This window comes from Thunnus albacares, chromosome 2, assembly GCF_914725855.1.
Source record: "Thunnus albacares chromosome 2, fThuAlb1.1, whole genome shotgun sequence".
Classification (NCBI taxonomy): Eukaryota; Metazoa; Chordata; class Actinopteri; order Scombriformes; family Scombridae; genus Thunnus; species Thunnus albacares.
In genome coordinates this window covers 26,692,312-26,704,910 of record NC_058107.1, presented here as the reverse complement: position 1 = coordinate 26,704,910, position 12,599 = coordinate 26,692,312, and the positions used below count along the sequence as shown (strand labels likewise).

Here is a 12,599-nt window from a genome sequence, read left to right as displayed (position 1 = left end):
TTTAAGGCACGAGATGCTTTCATTCTATCCACTAAATTATGTATTGTGGTAAATATGATGCTTGACACCTGGTCACTTCCATCAGGTGTTAGCCTGGAGGGGGTCATGCGTTTGATCATGTGTGTGTCCATGTGTCTGTGTATCTGTCTGCAGCAAATCTCGCATACTACTGGACTCATCAGCATAGCATTTTTTGTGCACATTTTTGACTGTATATGCTCAATGACCTCTTGTGGTTGTGGTGATTCACAATTTTTGAAAAACCTATTTTATAATGCCATTCCTTATGAGCCTATCATATAGATTAGACTTTCGTCTTCTCACTGGTCCTTGCCATTTTACAATATGCAACAATTTACGACAAAGCAAAAGGCATTTGCTTTGTTTGTTGTGGCTCAAAAACTGACATCCATAAAAAAGTTTGGTCTCATCTTGAACTGGAGCATCTTCAGATTAATTCCATAACTGATATGTTATGATCCACTGAAGTTAGGCACAATACAAGATGAATAAATCCCAATTTCTGTTATCTTTGCCACCATCTTGACTGTACACACCTGGCTGATCTGCACTCTGCTGGGTGCACTAGTTAAAAATAAATTCAAAATCTTGGGTTTTGTCATACAGTATATAGATGCATATGTAGTATATGTAGCAGCCCACTGTAATGAAAATAACATTATACCATTTAATGTTCAAGGTTTTCATGTCAACAGCAGTTTGTTTCTTTTCACTTGTCCTTGGAGCATTTTATGAAGCTACATCCAACACAAAAAAAACATTATTGCCCCTGTGGGAGCACGACAGGAGCTGAGAAATGAGAGGAATATAAAGTGGAGAGAGGCAGATTGTGAGTCTGATACAGAAGACTGGTGGGTGGAAAAAGTGAGCCCACACCCCTCTCTTCTATTTATCTCTCTAACGCTTCTTTTCACAAATGACTTTTATTGTCTCAGTAACTGGTTTAACCCCGGTAATGGGCAATATTATTTTGTACAGCCTGGGTAGTTTACAAAACATGGAAATTCTCAGATTTTATGGAATAATCTGCACACGTTATCAATGAAATTTCCATCTGAAAGGAAAATCAAATCAAAATTGTCAACAAGATATTTCAGTTATTTAAAAAAAACACCATCAGTGTTAGGATATTATCGTTGAAAACAGGTTTATGTTCTTCTTTTTACAAAGTGATCTAACTTCCTCTTACATGTTATGGCTCTTTTTAATAGAAAAATTTTCTGTGTGTGTTCTTTAAAAATCCAAATAATTGATATGTGTTGTAGATCTGCAGCTATGAATCTCTTCCTGATATTTTTGAGGCATTGTGTTCCCCCATGAGAATCGCTAACAACAGGTGGTTTGAGATTAGCTGTTTTGTTAATCACTCACATAGTAGTATATCATTGCCTGTTTTCCTCTATTCTTTTAAGTGAAACACACATAGTGTATGTCCTCCCACATACAAACCGTGCACACATACAGGGAATCCAGTTTATGGATTATATCAGTTTCTTCTATAGTCTCACATACACACATGAATCTGGTCTACTCTCTGTGGTATTTCTCTGTAATGGTAATTATCGCCCTGTGGGACTCAGGATCATTGAGCAGTGCCAGGTTCACCGCAGAAAGGCAGTGCAGTGTGGAGACTCATTATACATCAGCTTCCAGTGGAGTTCATTGTGTCAATGACTTTTCCCTTTCTACCTTGTAATCAGCACATATGGAAGTAAAGAATAAGACAGAGACAAAAAAACTGTTTCCATTCACATGACATAGTGCAGAGTATCAGCCATCCTGTGATTGCAGCATTGAATTATATTTCATAAACTATCGTCATTCACCTACTCATTGATGCTATGGAGCCGGTTAGTTGGCACAGTTTTCCACTTTTATGCAAAGTACAGTTTGTGCTAAACCAGTTTCACACAAGCATAGGATATATTTTACTCAATGGTGGCAGTGTCTTATCTCAACAACTGCTTTTATGTAAATCAAGTTCCAACAAAGCTAGGCTGACCTTATTCTTGCGAAACACACAACCACAACACACACGGAGGTGAGGAGAACACGCAGACCAACTTTGATGTTATCTCCACTAAACTTTTGCATTGCGATGTGAGTAAACAGTGTAGATCTTCAAAAATGATATTTATTTAGTGCTCTGATCCAAAGTGCTTTACATTTAGCCTCTCATTCACCTTTTCAAACACAAGTACACACACTAATAGCAGTAAGCTACCGCGCAAGGAACTGCCCTAACCATCGGGAGCAACTTGGGGTTCAGTGTCTTGCTCACTGACATTTTGACACGTGTACAGGAAGAGTCAGGGATTGAACCACCAACCTTGCAATTAAAGACGACCCACTCTATCTGCTGACCAACTCATTCAAAATCATGGTTGAAATTTTAACAGTTGGACTTTGTGTTGCAGATCAAATTAATTACAAATCATGTATACTTTACATGACTTATGTCATATCGTCAACATCATTAATATTAAGTCAATCTGTATTAAAACTGCATTTATACAAAAGAAATCGGTATGAACAAAAATTATTGCAAACTCAGTCGTCCTCGTGAGGGATTATACAATTTAAGCTAGTTTTAAAGCACCTACTAGCCCTCTAGTTCACTCCCACACAATTTCTCCTGATTAGTGTGGGAGTGTACAAACTGAGCTTGATTGACAGCTGTCTCATTCTCCTTTTTACATCTGTAAGGGGGAGAACTTACCGCATTATCATTTTTATTAGTACAATCAGTTTGTTGACATCACATAATTCCCAGTTTAGCTACACCCAACTTACACCCAGATCAGAGGTCTTATCAGCTAATTGATTGAAAACGCCTGTGTGGATGTACAGGGTATTTCAGATACTGGTCATTGTTCATCTGTACCTGGAAAAGTGGGAAAAATACATCCGAAGATCCAAAACTGCTTAGCATGCACTCAATAAACGTTCAACTAAAAATTTGTAGTTAATAAACCCAAATTTGCAAACACACTGGTGTCTTCCTTAAAACAACCTGTGAGAAAAACATGAATGTTGCAATGGTGCCCAGTGTAATGGCCCAGTGTCATTCTCTGTCGACGCCAGTGATAAAGTTGTAATCACTGTAATCACTGTAACAGTAATGCCTGAGCTTATACATAAACTATACATTAAAGGTGCTTTCTGTGACTGAGCAGTACCATACGTGTACAAAGTACATATTTAGCCCCAGTAGGGATCAAACCTTTAACACTTTCTACATTCATGCCTCTGTTTACTCACTGAAGTAAACAACACTGAGGCAATAAAATGCCAGTTGCTTTGAAAGGCAAAGAGTGCGAAAAAAAAAAACAAAACAAGGTCCATCTGTAGTACTGTACAGCACAGTTTGGCCCCTCATCAGTGCAGATACCAAAGCAGACGGCAGTATTGCATCATTAGTGGCTATTCCAGTCCCTAATCATCAGTGGATCCCTACAGTGATTCTGTCATCTCTGCTTTTAAATATTTATAACAGATGAATATTTCTGGATCCCCCAGTCATAGTTTGCCTAATGAATCTATTACCACTGAATCCAGTTTCATCTTTGACTCTTAAATCTTTAATTACAAAAGAAGTATTTCATCACAGCGCCATAATGGAGGTGAAGGTGTGGGTGTGTGTGTTTCTGTGTGTGTGTGTGTGGTAGGTTCACATTTCCTAACGTTAAGTCTCTGTTGGACAATGATAAGTTGTCAGTCTTTGTTCAGAAAACCTCTCACTCCTCACTTCTGTTCTCACAGCAGGCAGTTTTTAATGACTGACCTGAAATTGCGTTTGAATAATAAAATTTGCTGCCCTACTGTGTGCCTGTGTCTTGCTCGGTGGTGGTAAAACACACTCCTTTGTGTCACATTGTCAGTCTCAAAATCTCATTTCCTATAATAGCCATTCCTCAGATTAGGAGAAAAAAGTTTCAGGTGAGTGATAAATTGGTCATTAGTGACATAAAGAGTGAAAGAGTAGAAAAGAGTCTCTGTCTTCTTGTCTCTTTGTTTCTCTGGCTTTTCCTCTGTGTCTTTATTTGTCTAAATTAAATTTCTTACAGTACAGTGAAGGCCCTGAGGGTGCGTTTGAGCCAATTTGAAGGGAGTGAGCCAGTAGTCCAGGATGGTCCTGTAGAGTTGGAGCAGCGTTTAGGAGATGTGTAGCGCTCCCTCTTTATACACTTTCCAGTGGATGCAAAACGCTAAGAAACCATATCTTCCACCACAGATGAAAATTCCTCCTCCACTAATGAGGACACAGTACAGTGTTACAGTGTAAATTATTGCAATGCACAAGGAAAACATTTTAATGCCATGAGGTCCAGTTTGATGCAACATCTTCTGTAAAGGAAGTAATACCATTAAATTTTAATGATTGCCTCGGAGCAATAGGGTCAGTGTTGCAGCAAATACAGCGGGGCTTAAATAGAATTAAAGAAGAATACAAAATATATCAGATCATAGTTATTTAAACATATAGAATTGACAATTTTCACACAAGTTAAAGGATGGGTTCAAAATATTTCAAGTCTGTCTTAAAACAATAGTCAGGTGCCCGTATGAACATTGAAACAGGTTTTACCTACTGTAATCATTTCTCCTGTTCTTACAGACCATTAGAAGGTCCCCTCCGAATGGAGGACAAATTCCACAGTCCTTCTTTTGAGAAAAATTGTATTTAAAAGTTTATCAGATGGCTAATTCAGACAGCTTTCTGATGGATATCTTCCACAGTACCAGATTTTTTAGGAAGAAACTCTCTTTGTATCTCAACGGACAGTGTTTTTTTGTTCAGCTGCTGTGGAAGAATCGTAACAAAAAGAGGGAATTTGGCACTAAAATGACTTTATTTGACTAATTTGCATGGCTAAAGCTTCATATTAGCTTCAAATAAACATTTAAATACAGTTTTGTATGGAATCACTTACAACAAATACATAATGAAGGGATCTCTTAATGGCCAGTATGAACAGGCGAAATGATTATGGCAAGAAAAACAATGTCAGTATTAATTTGGGCATAAGTATCGTTTTAGGACAGTGTGAAAAAGAGTTATAAGTTATAAGCAGAAAATCGGAACTTCACATTCCAAGAGGAATTTAATTAAAACATTTACATTATGTAAAGCATCCCAGAGAGGGAAATGCTAAGAATAGAAATGATATCAATATACATTTATGCTGTATGCAGAGTCGTAGTGATTTACTTCAGTAATTTGAAGTAGTTTCAGCACTACATTTCAGATGGAAATTTTGGACTTTTTATTCCACATTTATTTGACAGCTACAGTTTACAGGTAAAGGTGTGACATACAAAACATATGATCAGCTTATAAATTATGATACATTATTGCAAACTTAAGTACCCAAGGACATGTAATAGAGTTACACTTCAATCCAACTTGACCAGCTATAACATTAGAATGCTTCTTCCAAGATAATTTTTTAAAAAAGTTAATTAAAAATGAATTAAATTAATTAATCTAATAATCAAATATTATAAAATATAATAACACAACACTAACAGGGGCCATTCTACCTGCATATTGACTACTTTTGATATTTAAGCATATTTTGCTGATAATACTTATATGCGTTTTGTACTCTGAACTTTTACTTGTAGTAGATTATTTTTACATTGTGGCATCTCTTCAGTAAAAGATGATTATTTCTTGCACCACTGAGTTTAAAATATGTGGACCACTTTAACTGTATTACTCACTACTGTGTATGTGATAATAATGAGACATCTGTGTGAACAGCGCAGCCAGATGAATCATTATCAACATGATGTGAAAATATTTGTGTTTACTTTAACAAGGCTATTAAGAGGCAGATACCCAGAAAAGAATCCTGACATATAATGTGCATGGTAAAAATCTTTAAATAATGTCAATATATTGTGTTATCTTAACTGTGCAGATAGCAGTGACTTATATTATCTATGTAGAGCTCCAAAACCTGCATTAGCAACATTTTTTTTCATTTTCTATTTAACACTCCCTTCCTTTTCATGTCTAAAACTGCAGGATGGATCAATAAAAGCATTTAATGAATAGAGGCAGCGCTGAAAAGCAGAAAACCAAAGTGTAAAACACGGTGGAAGTGTCGGATATAGCGTTGCCATGGAAATGTTATCTTGTTAGGTGGTGACACAATTTAGAAATATGTACTTGGTTAAGAAATATTATGTAACAGCTCCCTCTCCCCTCCATCTCTCAATCCTTCTCTGTCTTTCTTTCTCGCTGTCAAAGACTGTTAGAGCACAGATTATTGTTGATGTAATAATATCTAGCCAGCCAGTGAATCGAAATGACACATACATAAAAAGCAGGGATAGAAGGATGGAGATGGAGATGGAGGAGGGTCTGAGTGTGTGTGTGTGTGCGTGTCCCAATAACCTTGGTGACTCTGTCCCCATCCCATCCCCACTGCAGGGCCAAAGCCCATCCATCCTCCTGCAGGGTAAACGTCTCTCCTCTGGACTCCGTTTGGTTCACTGAATCCTTACTGAGAGGCACAAAGAGATGAAAGTATGAAGGGATGTGGAGATGATGGAGGAGGAGGAGGAGGAATGGGCTTTGACAACAAGAGAAGTGAGGATGCTGGTTGAGCGGGGCAGAGGAGGCGGAGTGGGATGATAGGTGAAGTGCAAAAGAGAGAGGGAGGAGGGAAGAGGTGGTTGGATGAAGAGAAGAGAAGAGGAGGAGGAGGAGGAGAGAGAAAGTCCATGCAGAGCTCAGTCTTCTCTGTTTTCCCTGACTAAGAATAGCAGCTCTTCTGGTAACCCAGTGCCCCAGGACATGACCATTTGAATAAAAGCTTCTATCACTTCACATAATGCCTGGTGTGTGTATGTGCTCTCTACTGTATGCGTGCATCTGTAGGTGTGTGTCTCTGTGCTTGCATGTGTTGGCACGTGTCTATGTGTACTGTAAGTGTGGGGAAGTATTTTAAAGGCAGATACTCAGGGAAATTCATCAGTATAATAAGAGAGACAGACAGGAAATGAGGAAGATAGAGACAGAGAGAGGGCTAATTGATAGTGATGATAATAGGCTGGCGGAGAAGGGAGCCGCAGACAAGACTTGATGTTTTATTTCAGTGAGCAAATAACTGTGTCGTGTGTGCTGAGCCATCCCCTCTCCCTCTCTGTCTGTGGCCTCAAGAACTTCATGGGATGAATCTGGGCAAGAAAAGAGCGTGAAAAGCAACTGTAGTTGAAAGCAGTGTTTCCATATGTCTGTTCCATATGTGTTGATTAGCTGTGGCTAGCATCTCAAAGGAGCAACCAACACATTGGCACAACTGAGGGGCGGTGTTATACATGTGTTTGATCTCAGGGGTCGCAAATATAAGCAGCTTCTCTCTCTCTTTTGTATGTCTCTTCTTCAGCACTACTTCCTCATTGTGTTCGGTCATGATGGACAGAAGCCTCTGGAGCTGCGGACAGAGGAGGAGAGCGAGTGCGACGAATGGGTGGAGGCCATCCAGCAGGCCAGGTACACACAGCATTATATAAATGTGGGTAGAATATTGTGTATTTAGTTTGCCATTAAGATTAGAGAACGTTGATATGAAAGTAAAAGATCATACTAGTGGTTCCGTTAGAGCCCACCGAATATAAATCATGTATAATTTACTCCAAAGCTGGTTGTGTTCCAGCATGTGCCCTAACTTTTTATACTTGTTTCCAAACTTCCAAGCTGCCATTAGTTCAGTTTCAGTACAGTATGAAAATCAGTTTCCACAAACTTGAAACTTTTTAGAATTAGCTGATTTTTAGAAAAGCTCAACATTCACAAGTTCTGTTTCCTGAAAACCAAACCTGCCAGAGATGCCACCAAAGACAACTAAATTTTTATCGGTTGTGGCATACAGCCTTAGGTTAATTAGTTGCTCCTGGAGTCATCTGTGCTTCTGTGTTTCCTTCAATCTAACTGGTCACTGCATATTTTGAACTTCTGAAATTCGGAACTGAGCAGCCAACTATACATGACATTATAATGCATGACACTGAAGGCCCTATGCATCCACAGTCAACCCACACAGGTGTTTTTTCACTTCTTGTGCCTGATTAAGTCTCTTTTTTTCCCCCTTAACTATGTGGGTATGTAATGGCTGTGCATAAGTGACATTTCTTCTCAATCAGTTTACTTTGTTGCACCTGTTAGGGCAAGACATCTTAAATATTTATCATTTTTATTGCTACATGTAGTTTGATAACCTCATGCATCAAGATAACTCCATCCAACTTCAAACTAAACAGAGGTCTAATCAGCCAGAATAAGTAAAGACACTTATGGAGAGCCCTTTTCACTTTATATGAATCTGTCTTAAGTCTAAACTAAATAACTCTGAACCCTCCATAAGTTGCACCCATAAAAGGAAATTATCTGAAAAACATATGATGTCTCTGAGAATATGGTCAGCAAGATTATAAAGTATACACATTTGTCATCAAAAGGCCAAAACATGCAAAACCATCAGCTCCTATGCGAAACCTCAACCTTTCATCAGTGAAAAACTAGGACAAAAACAAAAATACAGAAATCTCTCATGTAAAATATCCAAAATGGTTATAAACTGTTGGCAGAAGATTTTGTGTTCATAATGTTCCCATTGTTCATACTGTAGTAAGAAGCTCATTCAGATAATTCATTTTCAGTGCCTTTACAATTTTAAAGCTTCATGCAGGGTAGATCAGCATACATTTGATTCTTCCAGTAGCATTCATTTCGATACCATAAGTGTGTTTTTGTTAGTCACTCATGTTCTGCCATAACACACAATGGGGTACAGCAGCAAGGGGTGTGAACTCCAGGGTTTTGTATAAACAACTATGCAGTCATATTTATGATATTTTTGAATCTCTCATTCAGCTGTTCATGCTGATGTTTTGCACTTCTTTATATATGTATATATCTGTATATATTCAAATACTTTTCTTTTCCTTTCAGTTACTCTGACATCATCATTGAACGAGAGGTTCTGATGCAGAAATACATCCACCTTGTACAGATAGTGGAGACTGAGAAGGTGGCTGCCAATCAGCTGCGCACCCAGCTAGAGGATCAGGACACAGAAATTGAGAGGCTGAAAGCAGAGGTATGGCATATTGTACTGTACACACACAAACACACACCCCCACACACACACATCTTAAAGGTATAAACGTTAAGATTTCCATTATATCAAAGCCTGTTTCCTTATGGCCAGTAAGGAAGTTATGGCCAACATTTCTTCAGCAATAGCCATTCAATGTATTTACATTCAGTTATTGTCTCTGTCACATGGGATTCAAGTTGCATACTGACAAGGAAGAATACATGTATGTAGTAGATGGGATGCATAAGACAAAAGACGGTGCATGTGTGCATGTCATTTGACCGTCTACTTTAGTATTTTTTATTTAAACAATCCTCCTGACCGACCGTTTGTTTGGCTGCACTGTAAAATAGATACATAGGTTGCTTTTCTTCTGTTATATTCCTGACAGGGTATCTACTTAAGATGTGTTTGTGACCCCAGTGGTTGATACACATGTCAGTTTGAAAGAACAAATCAAGCACAACTGAAAACCTAAGAATCACAATTTTAAATGGCATGTGTATCCTTTCCATAATCAGTGAAATATTATCTTGGTTATAACTGTCATAACAAATAGATTATGGTCTCCATCCCATGCTCCTTCACTATAAAGCTGATTCAGTTCTGAAAAAAAGTTAAAGGTGCCTTGTTACATTCAGTGTTGTGCACTAAAATGCATTGTGTGAATCCTTGAAGTCTGACAAACATGTTGAATACATTTGGAAAGCTGATTTTTTGAATATTTTAAATTGTGCATCATTTACATAGATGTTTGCTCTCTTACAGTGTTCTTCTTCCTTGCCTTTGTTGTCACATCACTACATTCCTTTGTGTGCTATGTATATCATATCCCCACAATGCAAATAAAATGGGCGTCCATTTTTTAAAATCATTGCTCCATTATGCTACTAGCGGTCTAAAACTCCACAGGGTACATTCAAGACCACATTTTCCATCAACCAGTTTCTCCTTAATTTTTCATAGCTGTTTTTCAGGCATTGAAATTTTCAGACATATGCATACTCACTCACTCACTCACTCACTCACTCACGCACTCACTCACTCACTCACTCACTCACTCACTCTCTCACTCACTCACACCCACACAGCTCTGTGATTACTCTCCTGCCATGAATCATCAGAAGAGTTAACCAAGGATAAACGTATGTGTGTGTTTGTGTGTATATATATATATATATATATATATATATGTGTGTGGCAGCGGAGGAGTGGGTGTGAACGGTGCTCAGTCATCTCTGAGCGTAGGAGGAGAAGCCCTCTGCTCAATAAAGACAGCCCATCAGATTCCTTACAAACAGCTGCCAAACCATTACGCTTATCGAACACAGCATGTTTCTGTCCTGCCGTCACAGCGCGATAAATCAGACGTACACTCTCACACACGAAACACAACTGACCTCTACAACACTGTTAATCAGAACTAATTGCAGTTCTCTCACACACAAACACAACAGCAGGTCATTATTGGTTTATGGTAATGCAATCAATAGCTCTAATCTTTTCTGAAGTAAACAATAAGTGAGCTTACTTTGACTGCTGAGAAAAACCTTCAACATTATTTAAATTAGGGCTTGGAAATAATTCAATATTATTGTTTAATGTTTTTCATGGAATTGTATTGTGATGATATTATCATATTATTACATCATTTTACAAAATTGTTTGATCCAAATTAATGATTCCAAGCAAATTTTAGTTGAAAACTAACAAAATAAGTTCTTGACGTTTTTGTTACACATTTGAGGAGTCTATCTCATGTGAAGCATAAAGTACAACAGTTTGTGGCACTGAACAGCAGGTTGATTATTTTATTTATAAATTTATAATTTTGCATTTATGTGGCATATAATGATGTATATACAAAAGTTAGAACAATGTTCTTATTATCATCAAATTGATTTCAACCATCCCAGTAAGTTATGTAGTTTGTGTGTGTATGTATATACAATACTACAATACAGATGCGATATAAAATTGACCCCAGAATTGGTAGCAGTGATTGTTCTTTATAATGCTTCATTTTACACTGTAATTTACCTTTAATTTCAGAAAAAATTCCAGATAATTTTCTCAAAGGTCTTCTCGAAAGAACTGTGTAATTTGATAATTGAAATATATGGAAAAAAGAATAAAAGAGCCCTATATTTAACCCCACGTAAATACACAGTACCAGTCAAAAGTTTGGATACACCTTCCCATTCACTTAAATGAGAAAGTGTGTCCAAACTTTTGACTGGTACTGTGTTTATTCATTATTAATTAATTATTGGAAACTTCACTATTCATATATGTTTAATTGTATGCTTGCAGCTTTTACATTTCTGCATGTTCAGCTGACCTGCTGTGCATTGACAACAGGACTAATTTATTACCCGGAAGTTTACCAGCTGAACACTGTCTCAAATTATTCCTATAATTGCCACAAATAATATAGTTATTTAAAGGAAAATATATGTAAGGAAAATATTAGGAATGTTTTTGTAAAGATTAAAGACTTATAAAGTAAAGTATTTACCTACTACTGCTGTGTTGTTTCTAAAAATTGGTGGCTTATCAGAGATTGCACTGATTTGTCAAATCACTGAGTGTCTCTGTTGTATCAGACATGAAGTGATTCTCAGGTACGTTATGTGCTACATAGATGGCCAGAAGGTACTGTAGAGTTATTCTTAATGTATAGGCCAATGCTTGGTTGAAATTGAACTCTTGGCTGCACAGCAGTTGGCCCCAGGGGAAGCTATTTGTGCATTGGGCCAGCTGCTAACATCTCTATAAATCACACCTCCACTGTCATTTCCAATTCTGTCTCTGCTCATCTGTGTCAATAGCTGCTTGTATAAATAATTACTTGTGTAGGCTATTTCTGTCTTTAAGAAGAAATAACACCATGTTTCATGGATTACCTAGTTACGCTGCTTTTCGTTGTAATTCTCCCTTGGAGCAACAAGTGTGGCAGATACGTCGCTGCACGCTGTGATTACAGTATATCTCACTGGCAGGATAGAGTGAGCCCTGGTGAAAATGAAAATGCTAACGAACAACATTTTATATTAGGAAACATCTGCCTGTGTAATGGGGCTGCTCATGAAAAAAGGATTAGAGTTTGAGAGCCCATGTGCAGTGTGGTGATCCATCTCATTAAAACATACCCTTGTTTGTTTGTTTGTTTGTTTGTTTGTGTGTGTGTTGCTCAGTGTTTATGAATAATTAAACCAACTAGCCGCTGTAACTGTCAACAGTTGGCAGACTGGTTCCTCTCTTCTGCCATTTGCATGATAGTGCTAGTGAAGAAGAAAATAAAGATGAAAGTGTGTGGCTTAAAATGGATTTGGATTCATCTTTAATGCTTTTTCTCCATCTGTGATAAACTGATGTCGTCAAGAGGCCTAAAGGTAGAACAAACAGGTGAAAATAATAAAGTACTAGAGCTGATCTAAACCTCCGCTCAGTTGATTTCTGCAC

The 12,599-nt window shown here is 37.7% G+C and overlaps 1 protein-coding gene across 1 annotated transcript in view; it reads left to right on the top strand.

Moving 5' to 3' along the window:
• The window catches only part of rasgrf2b (Ras protein-specific guanine nucleotide-releasing factor 2b), a 46,328-nt gene that overhangs the window by 8,156 nt on the left and 25,573 nt on the right, over positions 1 to 12,599 (top strand). The window contains exons 2-3 of the mRNA XM_044375585.1: positions 7,422 to 7,528; positions 8,987 to 9,134. Coding sequence (XP_044231520.1) covers positions 7,422 to 7,528; positions 8,987 to 9,134 — 255 coding nt within the window. The remainder of the gene's footprint in view (positions 1 to 7,421; positions 7,529 to 8,986; positions 9,135 to 12,599) is intronic.